The sequence below is a fragment of the Opisthorchis viverrini genome, assembly GCF_000715545.1.
Source record: "Opisthorchis viverrini unplaced genomic scaffold opera_v5_73, whole genome shotgun sequence".
Classification (NCBI taxonomy): Eukaryota; Metazoa; Platyhelminthes; class Trematoda; order Opisthorchiida; family Opisthorchiidae; genus Opisthorchis; species Opisthorchis viverrini.
This window is the reverse complement of record NW_008751729.1, coordinates 716,610-740,320: the sequence shown is the minus strand read 5'-3', so window position 1 is coordinate 740,320 and position 23,711 is coordinate 716,610. Positions and strand designations below refer to the sequence as shown.

Sequence of the window (23,711 nt, the reverse complement as noted above, 5' to 3'; positions counted from 1 at the left end):
CCTGCAATTTTAATGTTGCGCGCAAAAAAACTTGGCATCCAAGGTATAGCTCAACAGTGTGGGTCTGTCTAGTTTTTCAGATTTTGGGTCACTGGACTTAGTCAGATTATGTGCTCATTGGCATGCCTAACAGGAGGACGAGGCCGGGGTGGTCAGACGCGTTGAAACGCCATACGAAGCAGCAGGTGAGAGAACTAAATTAAACTTAGAGGACGAAATGTGAAAAGAACAAAACAGCCGGAAAATGGAGGTAGGGAGGAATAGCTCCGGAAGCCCATTGGAAATTCGCAATGAAGGACGTCGGGTGAGTATCCGTCACGCAATGGCAGACAGCTGCGATTGGGCACCACAAAGTAAGATGTATGGTCCAGTGTAACCATGGATTATTTTAATATGAGAAGCATTAAATTTTTATAAGACCTTGCTGAATTGGCTTGAGATGACGTTTTGCAGAAGACCTCATCTCGAAAGAAATGGCCTTTGCTAGGTTACCATACTTGTTACAGAGTCAACCAACAGCGCACTGAAGATGTCTCCTCGAATGGTGACGAAAAGTTTGCAAATCAATTGCCAAGCTCGGCGAACAGATCAACAGCCAACTGATCAATTACCAGAGTCTAAAATCTCTTCTCATATGCCCCCTTGTCTGTACTCAATATCGGCACTACTCTCCAAGTTTTATCACTGTGCTTCTTGGCAGCACCCCGGAATAGCCTAGTTGCGTGCACGCGGATTCACGGATTGATACACAGGATCGAGGCTATTGCCCAAGTCTTCCGGGTCGGTTTTGTTCTTGTCGGTCAGTGGCTGTCGTTCACCTGAAAGGCACAAGTGAAAGAAGGGTGTGGCAATGCTCTTTATGTTCTCAGCGCGGGGCAGTATGCTTGCCATCGCGGAGATTCGCATAAATAAGTGTCTAACAGTGCTTTAAACTGGGTTCTAGAAGGAGCGTGAACAACCGCCGGAAGAAGGTCATTCCACGCACCTACTACCCGAAATGAGAAAAAATTTTGTCTAATGAATGTGTGTGATCTGAGCTTGAAAATTTTCTTACTATGTCCCCGCCGTGTGTTTTCTGGGTCAACGATGAAAAACCCGTCTGCCAAGCTTTGTTCAAACAGGGCATGAATAAGAATTAGGTCCCCTCGGAGGCGACGATACTCCAGGGGAAAGAGATCAAGCATCGCGAGAGGGGTTTCGTGGTCCACGGATTTGAGGCCGACAACCATTTTTCGTAGCGGCTCGCTGGACATGCTCAATCAGGGTGACGTCTTCCGTGCGTCCTGAGTAAACAACTTAGTTGGCGTATCGCAGGAGCGGGCTGACGTAGGCCCCATAGAGTATTTAAAAGTCCATGCGAATGATACGGAAGAAGGTGCCTCGGATCATCCGTAAAATGGCAAATGCCTTTTGGGCCGATTTCTCACTGTGCAGTGAGAAGGACAAGTTTGAAGAGACCCAGATACCCAAATCGTTTTCGGCGTCTATCCTCATGATACTTTCTGTTCCTTTCTCACCATGCATAACAAAGACATTCGCTGAGTTTCCTCCAAACGATATATGGACGCACTTTTCATCATTCAGAGGAAGGTGCCAGTCCAACGACCACTGCTTGGCAGCGTCTACATCCATTTGGAGGACACTGGCATTGGAACTCCAGGATTTCAAGTCGTCTGTAAAAAGTAGACATGGACTTACAAGAACATCTGAGAGGTCGTTGACGTAGATCAGAAAGAACACTGGTCCCAGGAGGGAGCCTTGAGGAACTCCGATGGGGACCGGCGCTGGAGAAGAGTGGGTCGAGCCTATTCTCACACGGAATGATCTGTCTGATAGGAACGCCTTGATCCAGCACAAAAAAGACAATTTCGCTTAGTCTACAAATATATTTGTTATTTGCGATGACGCTACCACCATACTCAATAGTGAGTTACTTATCTACCTCCCTCATGAACAGGGTCCAAAAAACTGGTTCGACCGCCGAAGTTTTCCGCTTTTTCATCTTCAGGTTACCTTTTTCGTTTTGTATTTCCTGCAACTACTAGCGACACACAACATATCCCTCCTGTAAGATATAAATGAATCAAAAGCTATCCGGGCTCGCAAACCTTAACTGTGTTCATACACAATATTCCGACTAAAATCCTTCAGTATTCTCTCACCTGCATGGCCATTCAGACACATATCAGGGTATTTCATTGCGGTTTATCATTGTGAGGCAGACTGCTTCGGCTCTCATACCGTCTTGGAGAAATGCTCAAGGGTGTTATGTATTGCGGAAAGCTGCCCTATGGATTGTGGTAATCCGAAGTTTCTCCGAATAGGGGTTGTCCGCTGAGCTTGTTTGGTTTAAATAAACAGCATTTATAGCCTTGGATTTCCGCAAGTTAAAAAATCTTTATTGAGACAGTTGGTTTATTTCGGTCTGTCTCCTTGAAGACTGGCAGTTTAAAAGGTTGGCAGCATGCAGTTTTACGGGAATTCTTTCGCCGATCAAGTATTTACTCACAGTGCAGCAAATAGTTCGTTGCACCCCAGTACACCCCAGTCGCGTCCCATAATCACCTGATCACGCGCCACAAACAAGCAAGTCACTAACATTTGAAGAGCTCAACGTGACACTTATACCATGTAAGTTCCTCCAGCACAAGATATTCCAAATTCAAATCCCAACTATTTCAACGCCTCACCGAACTACTAGGATGCACACGCATTCGCACCACGGTATACAATCCTCAAGCTAAATGGTCCACTGGAACGATTCCATCGACATATGAAGACTGCTTTGCGAACACAAAACAGCCCCACTAACTGGTCTGATCAATTACCCTTGTTACTCCCACATCGGCGCACAATGTTTCATGCTTCCATATACTGTTCACTAGCAGAATTAGTTTTTTGGCGCGAATCTCCGCATCCCAGGCCAATTTATAGTTCAAAGCCTCGCTCAACCTTCTACTAACACTCACACCTATGTAGCCCATTTTAAGACTCACACGTTTGAGCTACACTATTATTTACCACCGATACCGAATAAAACATCTCAAATCTCCCGCAATCTTGCGACTTGTTTCCATGTGTTTATAAGTTACGACTACGTTAAACCGCCTATACAACCTCCATACGATGGTCCTTTTTCGTGTTCTTTCCCGTTCCGAACAACACTTCACAGTCCGCTTACTGGACGAACCTGTTACCGTATCCAATGGCCGTTTTAAACCGACACTGATCTTATGGAATCCAGTACTCCTACAGACTGTAAACACTCCGATCAGTAATACAAATCCATCACATTCTCCCAGGTCTCCATCTGTCCCGCCTGCCACTTATTTAAATGACCAGTTCATCACCTGGTCTGGCAGACACGTCCAGTGACCAACCCATCTCGTCGCAAGCTAACTTCCTCCACCATTTCATAAACACGTGCTTTTCTCTGTCGCTAGGGGGAGAGTATTCGTAGCGGTCACTCACTAGATCACGCATCAGAACCACTCAAACTACTTGACAATTCCTGTCCCACTGGCAACCCTAGCCGATAACGTGTACACTACAATTCTCCCTTCGTTTCTGTTTACACGGCTGCCACCCGCGTCGCGCGCCAGGCTTACAAACTTCAGGTACATCAGGTCAAGTTATATTCATCGTGCAACTGTCAAACATGAATGGACACCCCTATTCACACTACACGTAATAAATAGGCATGCAACTCGGCCCGAAAGCATACTCGCGCTCACAGACAAGAAGTGAACCAAGCTCCACGGATTACTACGGGACACATGAAGCAGTTATACTACAGAGAGAAGACACGTCACGCGTCAGGAACTTCACCCAGGAACTCTCAACAGTTTTCCTCGAAGGACAAGTCACTTTTCGGCTTATTCCCTTCTTGTATTGTATTTAGTTTTATCAAGTTCACATAACTTCTGTGATCATCATCATTCTGGTAAAAAAAGACATTTGTGCTTATCACCTTGCACCACTAACGTTCTGGTAGCACCGTTACCTCCTCGGCCTTAAATTACATACAGCCCTTAGTTGCGTGCCAACTTTGAATCACTTTATTCAATTTCGTCTCTGGGGTTGTGCAAGGTAGCATGTTGAGTATGCACTTCGCTATTTCACCTGCCTGCGGTCTAATAAGGTTCGGAACTGCCGCTGATACCAACACATCATCTTCGGCCCCACAGTTTATCCTGTGAAACCAATGACCTTCCGCCAGAATTGCGATTCCATTCTCGTTAACTACACATGCCCAAGGGTCTATATTTTTAGAGCATCTGTCCATTTTTTGCCCGCCACAGCGATTTGGGTCCGTGTTCAACAAGTCTCTCAAAGAGTGGTGTCATTGAGCTCTGACCACTCATTTCACTGTCTTATGATGCGTCCCCGGATGCTTTGGCGCTGACATTTCTCCCAGAATTCGGCCTTCGCTAATGACAGCTTGAGCTGCTCTGACGCAATAACCTTGTACTTCCCGTACTGTCCTGAATCATATTACCTTGTGAACTTTTACGACAAATGTACAGGTTTCCTAGTCCGCCTGATTTATCATCTAAACGCGGTCACTCACCAACCAGCTTGCTCCAAGTTATGCAGACCCATACCCGTTAGGCGGAAATCCCATGCTGCGCTTCCCCGAGAGGTTAACCCAGTTTTGAAGTATCCTTCCTCGAAGCCGAGGCCATGTAGGTTGGTGCTAAGTGGCACCCAAAATCTTGCGCTCGCGGTATCACCTGTAAACCATAGACCAAGCAAAACTCTCTTGTGCTACTTTAAAGTTCACCGCCATTTCATTAGCCATGATGAATCATAACCTTTCCTGAGTATTTAATGATTCTATAGCATGGGCTACTACCTATGCCTGGCGCGCTCTGCAGTACTGCACCCATTTCACTTTTTCTTCCGTGTACCCGTTCTAACTGAAGCAGAATTCGCAGCTCCTCCTACTTCGCACCAACTACAATTAACCATTCGCATGTAACACTCACTTTTCTTTCAGTGGCCTCAGGCACGCCTGTCAGTCTGCATTTTTCTTCCCCTCCGTGCTGCTATCTTTGGCTAATCCAGCGAATTTCTTAAGTGTACTCATTAACTTCAACTGTTCTGACAAGGATGTCTGGGGCTACTTGGAAAATAATGTATATGGCGTAATGGCTGTACCGCAACTATCGCACACACTGATGGCGCATCAGCACTCTAACACTCAGCACGTGCAATTTCGTTTCCACTATTTCCTACCTGAACAACCTACTTGAATGCACGCACATATTCCTTGTTTGGCGCTGATATCCCTGCTGCGGATAGTTGTTAACTACTAACTTTACTTCTCAATATCACCTCTTTCCTCCCCGTCAACATTGATCACAATATTGTACAAAGTTTGTTTTAATGAAATACACACGATAAGCTCATAATTCTTGGGCTCAATGAGACTTTGCACCTTTTGCTGAGTGACTGTTGTTGTGACTGGCGGTTGAATACTATTACTGGCACTAATACCCAACGTTAACAAGAATTTTAGCTACCCCTGCACGTCCCTCAAAATGCACACATAATGAAATACCGCTTGGCTTATCAGTTGAACATGAAGAACGCAAAATAATCGTTTACCACATCTGGGGTCACTATCAAACAAGATATGCGGAACTGTTGGAGAACCGGACCTGCTACCCTCGACCCAGGTTTGTGGTTTGAGATCAAGCACCCCTGGGAAGGTTAGGAGTGACTGTTTTCTGCTCACACAACTAACACACAACTAACGAACTTGTCAGTTCTCTCTGAAAACGTTCATATGGTTGTTAAAACCCTTCTTCTCGCCGAAAGTTTGGTCCAATCAGGTTTGAACTATCCAACCAATTTGAAACTTGAGTCACCGTAGCTTAGCGTGGTCGACTCCACGGGAGTTCGTCGCAATCAAGTGGCAGACTATTGCGGGCACTGCTGCTCATGCGCCTGTGAGAATGGGAATCTCTGGTGCTTGACCACTTAAGAAAGATTCTGTCACCTTTTCCCAGAAATCCTTCGACCGTAATAAGCGAGGCTGGCGACAGGTAATTTGTTCTAACTGCAGGTCACCGACACCACATACGCTGTGAGACTGTAAGGCCGAAAGTCCCCGTAACAATTACCGGGTAGAAACTGGACCTCAAAGGGATCAATGGAGCGGATCAAGTCAGAATGAAGTGAATGACATATTTCAAGTGGATATGCCATGCAAACTGATCACTATGGAAGCAAAAATGGCACACGATGTGTCAACTGCTAGCCAAAGCTTGGCAACTTTGCTGTGAGGTGAATCTATGAAAATCGAAAGATATTGCCCATATTCAGAACTACTTGTTGGCATGTATTCATGAGTAGGAATGGCCACCAATTAAAAGTACGTACGGTGGTCAATGTCCTTGAAAACCCTGGACTCCACAATCTGAACCCCCATCGTATGAAAAGTGCACTGAAACTTAGCAAGTGATCTTTATCAAAAACAGAATATAGAATCGAGCGTAAGCCGTCCATGCTGAAGAATGAAATATGGGAAGATTCAAGTAAACTCCTGTTTGAAAAATGTGCCCCAAATCATCAAGATGTTTTGACAACGTCACGTGACAATGGAAGGCGATCAAAATATCAATCCACGCTATTCACGAAACCTCCAATCCTGTCGACACAGCGGACAGTGCTGAGCACCGGGTTGACTGTTCAGCCACTTGATAATGCAGTGCATGTGATAGCAATGGTTACACTGACCCCAAACCAAGGGACAGTCATCACCGGGTATTTTGCAGTCAGAGCAACAGGTCTCAAAGGGGTTACGGCATATGCCACAATCATCATCGTTGGTGGACCATTTCCAGGCGGATACGGCAAACCAATGATTGATCTGCAAATAGAATGGAACAGTGTCGTGGATGGATCACAAGAGGGTAAACCGCATGTGACAGCTGTCTGGTACGATTATTCCGATTTACTATGCAGTGCCCTTAAACAAACCGTCTCTTTGATTTTGGTATATTTGGGAATTATACATTTGAATATGATCGGTGGACCCAGGATACTAGTAGAAGGGAAAAATGGGATTCCAAAATCTCGCCCATGTCAAAGCTAGCTTTGATAGATCCAGTGAGTATTGGTAACGGGAACAAACTCGTAAATCACCATCAGATTAGGGTGGACAAAAGCAGCAGTTAACTTACATTAGACAGTCTATGGCAAGCTCCGGAACTGCTCAACAGAAAAGTTTTCGAAACCCCTTATAGGAAAGGCGGACGTTCATGGTTGCCGTTATTCATGGCTGTGGTTGGCGTGGTGCGCGGTTTACAAGTTAGGAGTATAGCACTTCTGAAGACCTGATAATGCCATCACTCAACAGAACAGACCAACCTTACTTTTTAAAAAGGCTGAAGGCAGGGAAATTCGAAGAACACACGGATATATAGCCATCTTTGGGAGAGTCCCCGACATTCATTAGCCTAGCCTGCGCACTTCTTCAAATGCTTTAGTGGCGCACCGATGGCGCTTTTTTACTTACTGGTTCTTTATTCCACGAACTGACAATCATATTTTTACCGCTACTGTCAAACATCCTGCTGAATGCAATCACACTCCAACAGCCTACCTCTTGTAACTGACGTACACAGTTATACGTTGGTAAAACAGGGAGGTTGATACAGGCAAGGATGACTGACAGGGATAGTACCGCATGCGCAAAAAGTACCTACCACTGTACTCATTTCCAGTGATGTCATTTTGTTATCATACCATTGAGAAACGGATGCGTTAGCCCAAAATTAGCTCACATGCCCGAAAAAAATAAAAAGTAGTGTGCGGATGTGGTGCGAATCGAGCTACCGGCGGTGACCATTGAGCAAGAGGCTGCCGGAGCACTGTCTCTAGTACAATATAAGACGGAAATTGCTGTTGACGTAACACCTGCCTCTTGACGGAAGTCGGGTCTTTTTGAGCAACAAGTCATTTGCACATTTCGGTAAAACCCAACCGGTGGGCAATTCGGAGATCTGTCCAATGATATGCAGACTAACAACGTTCATCTCCAACGACTAGAAGATGTCCGTGGTCCAAGGGGTGGCATACAAAAAGAAGGGACGTCTGCTGTGCCAGAGGTCGATTCAACATACACATATGGAATAGATGGTTAACCAGGTCAACCCTAATTAGAGCTATGTACTAACAAAACTTCCGACCAGTTAGATAGAATCGTCAATCTGTGCGCACTATTTCTGGAGTGGTGAATACATTGGGCAAATAGTGATCATTATTTGTATTCACGACGCTGTTAATCCATCAAACAAATGGTGCTAACCTTCATTTTCAATGGAGAAGGGTCCGTTGTGTCCATACTCATTGGTCCTGAAAAATGTGAAAGCTGTCAGGGTAGGTCACTATTCATTTATTCCACAAGGGCACAAGCATCCAAAGTGAACCCTAAAAGAGGAACGAAAGTAATGTGCTGAACGAAATCGAAATCCAACAAACTTGGGCGTTTGCTTCATTTGGGAAAGCAACAAACAGATATTCACAAACGTATAAAGCGCCCCAGATGACGGACTTATCTCTTGATATGCCGATTAGTTTTTGGCAGGATGAACTGCTGTAGACAGGACACTAATCAGTAAACTTGTAGCTAACAAGCAGGGTACTTGTACAACATCTGAGATTTCAGCCATGAATCCGAAAAAGGTCCCTAAATGTCTGTTTTTAAACGTTTATAACTAAGAATCAATGCACTATAGAGCATAGAAAGTTGACAATTACGAGATGGTGAAGTAAAGTCAATCGAGTGATCGAAAATAGAACGGTGAAAAGATTTTACTGCTGGCAGAACGCTGAGACCAAATACGCTGTGCTATGATGCTACGTGATACAGTTTCACACCACCGCCAACTTCGGGAAGTAAAATAAATTATCCATGCTGCATCAGTTTGGAAAGCGTACAATATAAGTTCCGTGTATACAAATAAATCCAATTTAATAATGTCATAGACTGTGTTTTGAACAGCAAAGTAGACTACCATTCCATCAAACATACACAAACACGTGATCAGAATCCACACAGAACTTTTAGACAAACAGACGATATCAGCATACATCACCTTTGGCTGATGCCAGTGTGGCCTTTTGGAGTTGATTGGCACGCAACCGTGGCGGATTACGGATTACCAGATTCTCCTTTCAAGTGGATAGTACACAACAACAGAAAACCAGTCCAGCGCAAAACCAAGCACTATCTGCTGTCCAGTTTGTTTCGTAATGCAAAACCTAAAAGACAGAAGAGGAAGTGAATATGGAAGATCGAAAAATGCCTTCAATTGTCCTAAAAATCTCAATTGCGCGTAGGTTTTCAGTAAACGAAACGCATGGGTAGACAGGGATGTCAGTCCTTACGTAAGACCTATGAAAAACATCGTTAGCAAGGCGGAGCCAAGATAAGAATAAGTGACAGAGGAATAGAGGTATTATCAATAATCGGCTTCCATTTATCCGGCTGGCTGTATAAATAGAATAAGGATGACGGTATCGATGACATACATGGGACCATTAGTGATTGTACAAAGGTTGAAATAATGCCAGGGAACCTCAAAGCAATTAGTGAAGTCTGAATTTTTAAGAAGCAAGATGCTCCATCTCTCAGCGTAGAGGACTGGGAGACTGTTGGTTGGACCTTTTCGCTGATCAACCTGGTGGGATGGCGTATACTACTGATGAAACCTGAGTAATATACGTTCAGTTCGAAGCGCCACACTCGCAACTACTCGACACTTGAGTGTGCCCTCTCAACTATACACATTACAAGCAACGAACCATCCTCAATTTTCAAGCGCCAACTGCCCTTATTCTTAATGTGCACGTTTCGCTTATGGCTCCGTTCTGTTTTATCTCAATGACACACCTGCCCCTTTAACAGTTTAAAGAAATGCACCCTTCCCGTCTATCTCAACTGCTGCCGGCATGACGGCTTGTGCCCGCATTAATTGCAACCCACCAAGGAAAATGCCATTACACGAAATCGTTGGGAGTGGTAGATTGCCGATTGCGGCGACATTCGTTCTTTCAGTCGTCAACCGTGTCCAAGATGTGCTATCTGCTTGTTCGAAATCAATCCAGCAATTCTGTCTTCAACCAGTTCTTCGGTAGGCTCGTCCGCCCCCTTCCGCAGATCTCCCAAAGATAGCCAGTATGGCCAGTGGCATCTCGCGAGCGAGAGGAACCAGATCCTTCAAACTTAACTGACCGGTCACTCTCGCCCGTACAACTTAGTGCCGGACACTACTGATGAGCTGGTCCAAGAGCAACTGTTAGCTATAGCCTGAAGAGCACGGTACAACTACTCCTGAAGATTCGCCTGAAGAACCGTCCGGGCACTACTTGCCCGCATTGACCGTTTTACAGCCTGCCGAAGGTTGACTGGTGAGCCGCAAGAGCCTCCGCCGCAGCTGCACCATCCGACTTCAAAGAGCCAGCTCTAACCCCGTCAAGAGCCGCCCTCGCCGGACCTTTTGAGAGGGTCATCAAAGCTGCCAACATACCTATCGGTGTTCAGCCAGACTGCTTCCATCACAGCACTAAGGGAAAGAACGCGTTCGGATACTGAGTAATTTGCTGAGAAATACTGACAGAGGTGGAAAGCAATCTGACATGAAAAAAAAGACTTTGCGCAGTGCATTGGAAACCCAATGTTATCCTTAGTATCAAATTGCTTGCAGCAATATTATGAGTAGCACGTTCTATATTGCCACTTGAATATTTGACACCAGCAATCTCCCACACGACTGTCGACTGGCTGCAGAGGTGGCACTTTGGATTGCAGGCAGACAGAGGAAACTACTCCCGAGGTTGCTGAAAACCCTTCGACAGCCCACGACCAGTTTCGCACATCTTGGGGCTCATTAAGTGAGCGCAGTCCCCGAGTTTCCGCCAACCTTATTTTCTACTTGAACCCAAACTGGACTGATTTTGACAAATACACGCATTTGCAAATTAAGTTGGTTTTCACGAAAGACTCAACTGAATCTCTCAGACAGATAGGTTTCATCAGTAGTATACGTCATTACATCGGTATGCGAGGTTCTTCAGGTGTCAGACTTACACATCACAGTTAAGGAGGTGCCAGAACTTCACAACGCGGTAAGACCAAGTCACTTAACAATAGAACCTCATGATGAAAAAATTCCTACAAAAAACTATCACATTTGACAAGTTGCATTATAGGTCTGTATAATTCCAGTAAAAACGAAATGTGAGCCAACTGCAAAGGCCCATCAAACGATGGTGTGAGTTGCTAAGATGTTGTGAAAACTCAGTTAAGACAAATGGATGAAATGGATAGAAAAAACGCGCTACAGCTGCTCAGATGGTCGACGTTAACGTGGAGGAATTCGCGCCTGGGTTCAAATTTAAACCAGCACTGGAGACTGGGCTCTCTCGCAATGCCACCGAGAAAACGATGACTTAGTTCCAATTCAGTTAATCGGGTTCATCCCTATGAAGTCAGCTCACCAAGTTTGCCACTCATGAACCATCAATTTTTAAGCATCGAATACATTTCCTAAATCGGGGGTGAATTAGAGCCCTGGAAGTGTGGGGATGAACATGCAAAACAGTATACTTCGGTAGTAATAATAACTAACAATTTGTTAAGTTGTAACACCCTTTCACATTCTAGCTGCCGTGCCACCAGAAGGAAGCACGAGGGCTGGGATGATGCCAGGTTGCCCAAGCCTAAACAGGGAAGTCGAAAGGGAGAGGTCGGGTTTGAACCACGGACCATCCGGTCAGTAAAACTGAGCTCTAACCACTGAGCCATCTCGCTATACTTCAGTATTTTTGTTTCATCCTATACAAAATAATTAACGCTTATTGGAGCACGGCTGAGTTACGTCCATGCGGCTTTTATTCAAATCGATCCCCTGTCCATTCAAAAAAACGGCCACCATCATACGAAGCGTGTGTTGGGAGTGTCGGCATCATCGTTAACTTGTGATCAAAGTGGCGAGTAGCCGCATCAAGTATCAATGGAAAATGCAAAGGAACCGTATATATGCCATAGTGATATCAAAATTCGAACTTCCCGGATTTTAGATACACGCAAAAAGGTATATTTCTGTGAAACTGATATTGTAACAACAGTGACATGTGTGACTGTTAAGTGGCCGTTCTTACAAGGCACAAGGTCCACAAGACCAAACTGTTGTTCGGTTTAGATGTGCGGGAGTGTGGATCACAGAACCGTAACACTACCGGCTATGGATGTCGAAAGCCGACCACGTGCGCAGACTGCCGGGCTAACATGGGAATTTGACATCGACAACGAGCATGTATCTTCCAATCGGTCTGGATTCATCCCCGGGGAAGCGGGCAAATAGTTCAGACTTCCGCTTATGTAGCTATTGCGACACACTGTCAGTTCTAGCACAGTTTCACAGTGGTGTACTTTGTACATACATACAAGAATGTATAAAGTTTAACTTGTTCAGGTTAGCAAAGAGTCGCGTTCTGAAATCTCTCACTAGCGTCAGTTTAATGACCCGGTGTATCGACCAAATGAACCCAGATTAATTGACCGGTCACCTGGGAGCATACAAAAACCACAGCGCGAAACCAAAAGACGCATTCGCGATGGACTCGTAGTATTATAAACTGAGAAGGGCTGTACAGAATTGACTGAAAATCTACATGATTGGAGAGTCGCTATTATGGAAAGTGCCCGGTGGAGTCTGCCTGAATATCCCAAATACGCAGTTCAATGACTACTGCTCAGACGAACTGACGGGTCCTTGAACAGGCTTATCTTCCTGAACAGCCGAACTCAGTAGCTCTTGTTTCTTCGCTTCAGCGTATGCCTTCAGTTCATTATAGTCCTCCTCAAGTTCTCCAACAAGATCAAAGTAGCTAGACAATCGGCGGAGTTCCTCATCCTCGGTCTCATTTGGGCTGCTTCCGATACACATCCGTTTGGCCAACAGACTACGAGCTAAGTTCAGACGACTAGGAGCAGTATATTCTTGATCCTTGTAAAGGTCCTCCGGTAGATTCCAAAGCAATATACCAACAAGGCGCTTTTCCTCTGGAGTCAGATAGAACACAACACCATGACCCAGACGACCGAATTCTGCAGAGGGAATCGACTGGTGTGCATTAGCTGTACCATTGGCGCTTGTTTCCTTAGACGATACCATATCGTCGGATACAAAGAATGCCCGTGTTAACAGACGTCGCGAATCTACATGACCGATTGCGTCCCAGCTTAGGTCTGGCCCAAGGCTGGACCACAGCGACGACTGATACTGATACCGGATGGGCTCATAGTGCAAATCGGACGCTGCAGTGAGTTCTTTTGGTGCAATCCTGGCCATATTTTTTCCAGCTAAAGCCCCAGTTTCTTCAGCGAAATTCAAATGTTCAACCCTTCGCCGGAATCCCAAAACGGGGTCCCAATATGAGGCAGCATCACCAGCAGCAAAGACTCCAGCGCGAGCTTCAAACTCCGCATTGACGAGGAACCCACCATTCACCGGATCAATTTCCAGACCAGCGGAGTCGGCAAGTTGGGTGTTCGGTTCAATACCAGTCTGCATGATAGTAAAAGTGGGAAAACACCAGGAAATTGAAAAGAAAACGGGTGTTAGAAGCTGAGTTAGCTAACGAAATATGGAATCAATGTATTCAATTTTATTCACATTGGTTGCACAAAAACTGAGGATGAAGCAGAAACTAAAATGTTACACTTACATTGTAAAAAAAATAAATATAACTAGGCCAATGAAAACTTGGTTATGAGAGACAAAACCAGGAGAAGATAGATCAGTGGTCTCGCCTGGATCTCAATAGACAACTAAAACAAACTGAACATAACGTTCAAACGGCACCCTGGACTGGTCTCATGGAGTTTACAGCGGGGTTGGTGTGCCAAAACAGCGATGATATAGCGATTATTAAAGTCTGATTAATTTGTTCCTCTAACTGGACCAGCTACCGACTTTCGACAAAACCGGGGATACAGAGTGTGCGCTATCTGGCTCCTAAACTGTACTGAGTTAATTATGTCACCCGCAACTTTTTTACTGGAATGCTGGTGACCTAAGCATCTAACATATCTGGTATGTTATTTGAAAAATGACTTATTCTGGTTTTCCTAGCGAAGACTCCCGACAAGAACCGCCCAAGACACGGTGTCGAATCACGCCATGTTTACAAATCCAGCGATTCAGCCGCCACTGCTGCAGGTCAACTTCAATCATATGCATCGGGATATCGGAGTTTGAGCAGCTAGGAAGTTAAAAGGTGTATTGCGGAAGAAAGAGGCTAATACCAACAAGAGGCAGATAGGGTAAGAATAATCCTGTTCGAACAACTAAGGTACATTGATTTAATTAGGTGCTGACTTTTTTGGCAACGTGCTTCACATGACTGTCAGCTTTACTTTACTGTCGCAACTACACTTCAAGCTGTTTCCATGCCTATTTCAGTTCTTGAACGCAGAATTCCGCTCCTTACATTTCGTTATACTGTCCTAAACCTATCTGAATGTGAAGTGACTGAACCCAGAAATAAAGCTATCCATTGTGCAGCTACGAGACGATATTTCCGGCAGTTGGTTGAAACTGGTTAATACTTCCTACCCGGAGTCCTCTTTGTTAAGCTGCATCTTTAGTTAACGTGCTGCATGGTGCTCGTGTCACGATCACCTACGTCACACTGAAAAATCACATATAAACCGAGAAGTTCTCTATCATTCACAAGTCAAATGGAAAAGTTCAGTGAGCTCGAGAGGGTTCAGTGGTTAGTATACAAACTTACTGATCAGAAGGTCCGTGGTTCGAATCCCCGCTTCTTGACTACTGATGTCTAGAGATGAGTGATATGGTAGTATCTCAGTCCTCGTGCTTCCTTTCAGTAGAATGGCATCTAGGCACAGGAAAGTTGCTACAGCTAAACAATTATTCAATTCCACCACGTGCTCAAATGGATTTTCATGGCCCGACGTACTATAATAAGTGCGGGAAAGCCATGTTTAGCTGAGCCGTGTTTTGATGGGGTCGGTTGGTGCGCTTAAAAATAACTTGCGGATACGATCACACAAGCTGCCTGATTTTCGTTGGGAACGGTTGAATATTTAAAGCGTGACAACAGCGGGGGCGAATGTGCACAATAAATGGGTAACAAAACGATGCATCGCAAACCTCGCAGATTCTTCAGGCATACACGGCAGAACCTCGTCGCCTGAACCTAGCTGTGGACTACCACTGCACGGCAAAGCAACTAAAAGCGAAACGTTTGTGTGTTGCTGTCTATCCGCCACGACTCGATTAATTTCAGAAAAGCTTGTTCAATAGCATGAGATTTACTTCTTGCAAGTTGCTAGGCTATTTGGGCAGATACCTTGAGGGTAGCATGCAAACCCTAATGGTCAATCACGAATGTCAGCTTCAATGTTATTTCACGTCGAGCGATGAAAAAGGTGCTACAACAAGTTCGTTTTGGCGAAATTAGTGTTCTAAATCTCCTATGAATCCACTGCGATACAGCTGTGAAAAAGCGTAGAACTCCAAACATATACCATGAGTTAGGTGATGTATCTTCAGCCAATTACCGCTTGATCAAAACCGATGAGTGAGTAAGGTTTTAACACGTGGTTAACGAATAGGCTTTCGACCACAGCGTTAGGCCTTTACCATGAGAATACTTGAGAAACAAAAATGAATTCGGAGGTAGCCTAGCTCCTCGAGATGTTCTTGTATTAAAAACTTAATGCAACCGCCCTAACCGCAGCGATTATTACAGCTGTCAGCTGATTCCGTCGAATTCGTAGGCCCGAAGAAATGACAAATGGCACAGTTACGTTTTTTTCCATGGATGTTTTAGTGTTTAAGAAAGATATAACCCGGACACCGTAACTATAGCACCACAAGAATAACTTACAGCAATAATCACGTGGTCAACATCCACGTCTTCTACTTTGCTCCCTTCAATCGCATTTCGACGAATCCGCAAACGAACCCGTTGTGGCACGACTTCACTTGCTGCCACCGTCTGCAGGGTGGCAAACGGAATCTTCTCATCTTTCCGAACAGTAACAGTAACAGGTGACGGCACCGGGTCGGGGACTACCGAGATGCTAACAACTTCAGAAGATGGCCACAGTTCGGCACCTCGTCCGGCTTCAAACCGGCCAGTTGCCGACGCCAAACAGGGTGGGAGAATACGTCCCATCGGAGAAGACTCACGAAAGATGTGAAGGAGGGATAAATTGTTCTTTGACGTCGAACTGGACTTGGTTGTGGCTTCGTTAGCCTTATCATTACTCTTGTCGTCTGGCGTAGGCTCGGTCAACAGGCTGACCGTTAATTCACTTCCAAGAAATCCTCCACCAATAACGGCTACTTTGCTGCCCGTTTTCCTGTGTTTGTCCACCCATTCACGCAGTCGCCTGGTAGAAAATCAAAATATCATTAGAGTGGATTCACTGTTTTTAGGGGACAGCGAGTAGACAACGTAAATAAGCGTACTTGAGATGGCTTCAAGAATATTTCTAACTCAGTCGTAAATTTTGTTGATTATTCATTGTTCTCGTACGGTATATGTCACTCCATGGGGCACCAAGGGCGTCATGAAAGAAACTGTCCACAACCTCCGGAAGCGTGCATCCGCGGTTAAAGGGATGTTTCACCTTCTGACTGTTACGCGCATGACAAGATAAACAATGCGCTTCCAATCTTCCGAAAAGACTGTCCGTTTTGGTTGGAACGACAAGAAAATTGGTCCGTTAACAGGACTCTCCAATCAACAGATCAAGGATTGTTCAGAAAAATGTTATGTTGATATTTTGGTAGAACCAACTACTATCATTTTCACCAGTTTTGCGTCGCATGACGATTATCCTGCACTTAACCTCAGTGCCCACGCTACTAGGAAGCGGGTGCGAAAGCTGTTCCAAGTACCGCCACGTCGATTAAAGGTTTGGTAATTGGTGCAAAAGTACAAAAATCAAACAGGTCCCTGACAGATAAGCACATGGCCTTGCGTGTCAGTAAAATAAATAGTCACTGAATTTTATAATAATTTGTTGGAGTGGACTTGTTGAGGACTCTTCTGAAAATCTACGATAAAACTCGCATTGTACAATATCCACAACTTCACGTACAAAGCCCAGCAAAAGATACAGCTGATACCCATACCCACCGAGTTTGACAGACAGAAATGTGGTAGAACGTATCCAAGCTCAAAACCAAGAAGCGAGAAACAAGGGGGCAAATGCTGACCTAGCTATAGCATGCGATTTCAAACAATCACAGTCTCAGATGAGACATGTAGTGAATCTGGGTCCCACTTATGCATCTTGGCCACCAGAATCCAAAGACGGCAACCCATGACAACCACACACTTACAAGCATTTCTGCACGTGAACAATACAAAACCTCAAGAGAAACTCACCTGTAGTCAGCCAAGGTGCGAAAGTAAGATACCAGACCGGCCTTTCTCAAATCCCTTTGAGTTGTTGCACACACTTCCAAGTGCTCCAATCGCTTAGGTTTTCCACCAGTTGCAAGTAGGCACCGATCATATGTAATGATGCGCCCGGATGCCAGGATTGCTTTATGCGAATCAGCATCCAAACGGACCACTGGATCACCACGTAGCAAAGCAATTCCACCGAATTCTACAGCGGGCAAGCTAAGAAAAAAGAGGCATTCATATTCACCGCAAACACCATACTTCCTCGCAAACCTAAAAGTTGTGTTATTGTCACAAGAAGTTAGGGGATGTGAAAAACGATTGGAAACATGTTGAATCATATCAGACGTGGAGTTTAGTCACCCGGTCCGTTAATGGCCTAGAATTACTGGAACCGGTTGTTTGCACGTTCGCTTGTGCCTTATAACGAATGCAGACAGCGGTCCTACGAAGAAACTGCACACCAGAATGAGCATTCAACCTATTCTAGCGGAGTGGACACCAAACAAGGTGTCAAGTGGCGTACCTTACCTGCACAATTAGAGGGGTAATTCAAAGTTGGACAACGAAACTTGTTAACTCTGAATGACTCAGTGAAACTTTCGCAGTATGCAAAAATTACGAAAGAGATTCATGTGGGGTTCCAAGTGATAACACAGTTGCGAATCACTGTCTAACCCATGTGTTCAATCTGGAGAGCAGCAACGGGGTGAATATGATAAAAACTAAAGACTGGCTAATGAATGAGTCGAAAAAAGGCAAAACTGGTAGTGAACTGTCGGAAAGCTCTCAATAACCATATAGATACCACTTTTCTGTGAAAAGAAGGTGTCATAATCGGCAGACCTGCTTGTTCGCCAACCTTCGTCTTCGTTCGTCGCTTTCGTTTTCCGTCCACTCTATTTGCACTTACCAGCCTTACCGAACAATACTTGTGTTAACTGAGATCGACAATTGTGGCTCAAACAGTATACAGCCAACAAAAAGCGCCTTGTGCAAGGGACGGATTGCAGTATCCTTACTTAAAAGCACATTTATGTAGGTGAACGGTGAAGACAATTTGGTTTGGATGGTAAGGACCCCAGTAAATTTAGTCAATCAAGCCAAGCTGTGAGGAAAGAAAGGTGGGCAATCAAAGTCAAGTGAGAAGCAGATAACTCACTATTCTGGTTTGAGAAAAAAGCATTCCGGTTCGTAATAAAGCCAGGAGTGACGCCGAATGTCACCCGTTGTCTGAAGGACCTTTTGTTCACGTGTCTTACTGCGCCGCCACAGTTCCTTGCTCAATGGGGGCCTCAAATATGGTGGAGGCTCCTGAAAGTCGGTTTCACTTATTCCTGGTTCAGATCCAAAATCAGGTGCACTTCCACCTGCGATCATCAGAACTTTCGACTGAGCATGCGATGCTCGGATTGCGCGTGCTGCAGACAGACCTGCGGCTCCTGCACCGACGATGAGATAGGGGACGTGGCTAGGAAACTCCACTTTAGCAGGGTCAATGTAATTTGTCTGGGGACCTAAAATAAAGTGAATCCCACGACAAAATGAGATTAAAAAAACAATCTGCGCAGTACAAGGTGAAATGAAAAACAATACCGGTTTCCAATAATTTCTAATAGACTGTAGGACCCAACCATATAGCAAAGTGAAAAGACGAACAGCTGGTTGTGTACCAGGAAGAATGCCGGAAATGTGAACGAATACATCAGTACTGGAATGACAAGAGGGCCACCGGAATAAGATGGCGTCCGCAGAACGGACTACCTTCGTGATGACTTGATGGAAAAACAGCACCCGACCTGGAACACATCCGTACATTATAAGATCCCTGTTGGAATTCGGAAAAAACAAAAGGATTTGGAGGAATATGAGTTGGAAAGAACAGACTACCTATTGCGGCTGATGTACACAACCAAATGGAATATATATGAGGTTGTTGAATAGCGCCGTCTCATGCTACAGCGCTACAACTCACAGACAACAAAAAAGCATTTCCACATAGTTGCTCGATGAGAGCGCAGGTCCTCTCGTAAGATGAGTCGGTGGACGTGTGAATGAATGGGTTTTAGAACACTGGGTGGCATCATCATCATCATCATCACTATTGACAGCATGACATCAGTGTAGAGCACCGATGCTTCACTGCCGTATGGTGGCAACTAACCATCTAAAGGCCAGCTAATGCAAATCACTTTCGCAAACCTTCACTCTCCTTTTTCGACTTGGATCGTTCTCGACTTGTGATCGTACTCAACCGAACTATCTGCAGGACAATCGATCAATTGCTAGGTACTGCTAACCAATCACCGATTTCTAGTTACAATTGTGCACCAAATCGTTCAGCTGTAACACCCTTCCGGTGCCATGCCACACAAAGGTTGCACGAGGGCTGGGACACTGCGAGGTTGCCCAAGCCTAGACAGGGGAAATCGAGAGGCAGAAGTCGGGTTCGAACCAGGGACCTTCCGGTCAGTAAATTCGCGCTCTAACCACTTGGGCTATCTCGCCCCCTTGTGCACCAAAAGTCAAAATCCATGGCACAAATTACGTTTCATCCACATAGGTGTGAAAGCTACTGAAAGAGAACACTTAAGATTTGTTTAATCACTAATCTAGACGACCTCGAAACCCTTCAGGTCTCAGATTTTCAATGGGTGGTGGGTTGACCTAAAGAAGCGAGAGGCTTAAAGTTCCCTAAGAATCCAAGTAAATCAAACCCAGTAATCTACAAATGGCCTCCTCCTACAAAGGAAGACTCCTACAACTCCCGTTCATGTATGGCCCTGCGAAAACAGATTTGGAATTGATGTTACAACAGAAATCATCCTCAAGTTCTCAAACCGGTCGTTCGGAGCGTCCATCAGACGAAAATAATTTAGTCAGCACTAGCCTTTCTCGTCTCCAAACCACATATGCATCCGGTTACTTGAACCGCAAACAAGATTACATAGAAAGTTGCAACAAGCCCGACACGATTCTATTTTAAGGTGCGACCTTCACTTGTGAGTTTTCAGCTGTTTGTGGTCTGGATCGGATAACTTATGATCCTTGTGCAAGGTGAACACATAGATAAACAGTGGCATTCACCATGAGTGGAACAATGGTTATTCGGTCAGATGACTTGATAACAGGTACAAGAGCGTGCATATTGACAGACAAATAACCCAACACTCATCCGGATTTCAATTTGACTAGGTGGTGGTCATTTATCCAGCTTCATACAGGTAGGTGTCCAGTGAGACCCATACCGAGCTCCTTGTGCTGAAGACAAAAAGCAGACAAGTTTTACGTGGGACGTCAGAGCACTTAAACTGAGAGATAAAATCTTTGATACAATATCTGAGATTGACGGAAACAAGATTAGCATCGCAAACATCGTTGATTATTTGTCCTTAGAACTAACCACAAGGTGCCTCTCACCAGGGATGTAGTACTCCGGTAGAATGTCGCACATTCACTACCACTGTTAATATGTTAATATACACCCATTCGCAGACTAATTTGTTTTTTCGAGAGACACACCTGGAACCCAGCTGAATCTCTCGTTTATGATGTTCTCAGGCAACTGAATGTGCTGCACCAGGCGGCCTCATGTTTCAGTCGGTACGACATTCGAGATGTCGCGATACATGTATATCTTTGTAACCTTATGAGTAATCCACTCCAAACTGCTTTGCAACAGGGGTAAAGTCATAAGTGAGATGCAAAATGTATGTTGTAATCTTCACTAGCTTTATGATTGACTACATGGATATTGAGGATCACACAACCCTTGGTTACAGTTGTGGATAAGCATCGTACGCCACTTACAAGGAGACTGGTAAATTGGTGGATATTGGTGGAGAAACTGGAGACCAAACTGAAAGAGCTCCCAGTTCGGAAGCTAAGAGTCGGGCCACAATACATTTACCCACAGATATCCTCCTAAAGTAGGACAGTTTCAGTGATACTTGTGAGAAGTACAGCCAAGGATGAACAATCTCGTCTTTAACGAACAACGCATTACAAAAGAGCTTGGATTCGAATATTTGAAAGATTGTTCCAGCTGGTTTCGATAATATCCCGTTAGGGAGAGTACCATGCACAAATTACAGAAGGGAAAGGCCAAAAATCCAGCAAGATTACAACCGACCAAAGACAATCAGTTACGAGAGGTAACACAGTACCAATAATTTCTAACCTGGTTCACTGGATGAGGAGGCCTGAGTAGACTTCCGTTCATCAGTTGAGGTTGATGGGGCATGCTCACTACTCCCGGATTCGGGGACGGTCTGAGCAGAAGGATTGTCATCAGGACTAGTTGCCTTTTCGACCACCGGTGGTATCGAAGATATGTCCGAAGCAGATAAAGTGGAAGTAGTGGTGGATTGAAGATGGGGGGTATCTTGGGCTGATCGTCTCAAACTGACGTGTCTAGCAACGACCCAAATCAAAAGCAAAAGGAATTAGCTGTAAAGGGACTAAGTTGACTAAAATCAGTCGGAAAACAACATGAAGAATGTTTATCTCAAACGCCACGGAATAAGCAGTGATGTATCAGGCACTAAAACAATGAAAAATCAACATATTGAGTTCCTGTTGTCTGTCAAAGATGGAAGTTTCATAGCCCCTCCACTAGGGGAACTACGAATGAAACAGTTCAACATTTAACAAGAGCTTATGTGGACCATTCGTGTTGAGTATCCATATCCAGAAAGCTTTGTTTGTGATGAATGAAGTCAAGTCCGGCGAAGCACCATTCAATCAAAAAATCAATCGTTCCTTTGTAACACCCCTTCTGTGTCTACGTGCCATGTCACCCAAAGGAAGCACGAGGACTGAGATGATACTGGGTTCCCCAAGCCCAAATGGGAGACAGACAGGTCCGAACCACATACCTTCTGGCCAGTACGTTGGCGCCCTTAACAATCAGTTACCTTGAACTCTTAGAACCATACACTTGGATCGATGTTTGCAAATTATAAAACCCATCACTCTGATCAACGGCACAGACGGAAATACATATCGCTGTCGGATTTTCTTCCATGATTGGAATGACTTTATTCACTTAGCCCATGCGATAAACTAGATTCGAAAACGGACCATTTCGGAGCAATTAAGTGTTTAGTCCTGACTCTCCATGATCCCACTGAAGATTTCAAAGACAGGGAGCAGAACGTGGTCAGCCCTGAGAGACAACTCGTTACAAGTTCATTTCTGATTAGAACTTATCCGAAGAGTATGGCAGGATCGGTTGTTACTAGTTTTTTTGCGGTTGGTCACAACAGGCAAATTGCAAGGCGTGAGTCCCTTTCAGGCCCAAACGCGTAGAAGACCACACCGTTTTCTACTACTCAGTGAAACGTTTGAAGCCGATGAGTAGCGAATAAAACACCATTGAGAACGTCTGATTTACACTTACACATTCGCCACAGAACTGAAACAAGTGAAAGACACTGCACAGTAGAACGTACCCGCTACTTTGATTCCGCGCTTCCTCCGACAGCTTTCCATAGTCCGGTCCCCGAGTGGTGTACCAGCGAATCCAAAAGGCGAACCCAACAAAGGCGGGAATGGCGACAAGCGTAAGGATAGTGGAACCCCACTGCTTCCTCTCACTTTCCTGGTGTCCCGGACGACCACTGTCGGAGAACGATCGTCGAAAATCACCCGGCCCAATCACAGCACGAGAGCTACGATATGTCGACCAGTCAATGTGACGAGGGATTACGAAGCCACAATGAAGATCAGTCCTCGAAGTGGTGTGATTGGGAAGGACCCTTGTTAATAGGATCCGAGATGACAGTAGCCGGCGAGAGAGCAATATAAAGGACATAACTGGACCTATAAGAAAGTTGTGCGGTAATATAGTCTTAACTGGGCTTGCCTTGAAGATCTGAGCCATATATGAAATCAGATATTACGATGAGATGAAAATCATCCTAGGGCGTGATACCGAGAGAATAAAATTATCCAGCTATATTCTGAGACATTACGCCTATCTGGTGAGCCTCTAAAGAAGAGGCAGTTGCACATTGCTGGTCGACAGTACTAGTTTTTTGACGTCATCAAATTCAGGAAATACAAGGTCATCTTGTTGAGTGCAACGACATACTCACAAGGTCTAGTATGCTCACTACTCTTGAGACAAAACTCATCGAGTGCCTAGCCTTCTTTCATTGATCGGGATCGGAACCTGGCCTCCTACAAACAGCATAGAGTCCAACATAGCTCACGATAATCCTGCTCACCTACTGTCTGACACA

At 44.9% G+C, this 23,711-nt stretch overlaps 2 protein-coding genes across 2 annotated transcripts; one reads left to right on the top strand and one right to left on the bottom strand.

Moving 5' to 3' along the window:
• Positions 1-12,624: 12,624 nt before the first annotated feature.
• On the bottom strand, positions 12,625-23,485 carry T265_04424 (hypothetical protein; the record flags this gene model as incomplete). The annotated part of the gene is made up of 6 exons (XM_009169169.1): positions 12,625-13,583; positions 15,934-16,411; positions 17,446-17,685; positions 18,629-18,983; positions 21,647-21,879; positions 22,920-23,485. The coding sequence occupies 6 exons, from the start codon at positions 23,348-23,350 to the stop codon at positions 12,762-12,764; spliced, it is 2,559 nt and encodes an 852-aa protein (XP_009167433.1).
• Positions 20,198-20,452, top strand: T265_04425 (hypothetical protein; the record flags this gene model as incomplete). Its single annotated transcript, XM_009169170.1, has 1 exon — positions 20,198-20,452. One exon carries the CDS (start codon positions 20,198-20,200, stop codon positions 20,450-20,452), a length of 255 nt encoding a protein of 84 aa, XP_009167434.1.
• Positions 23,486-23,711: the final 226 nt, after the last annotated feature.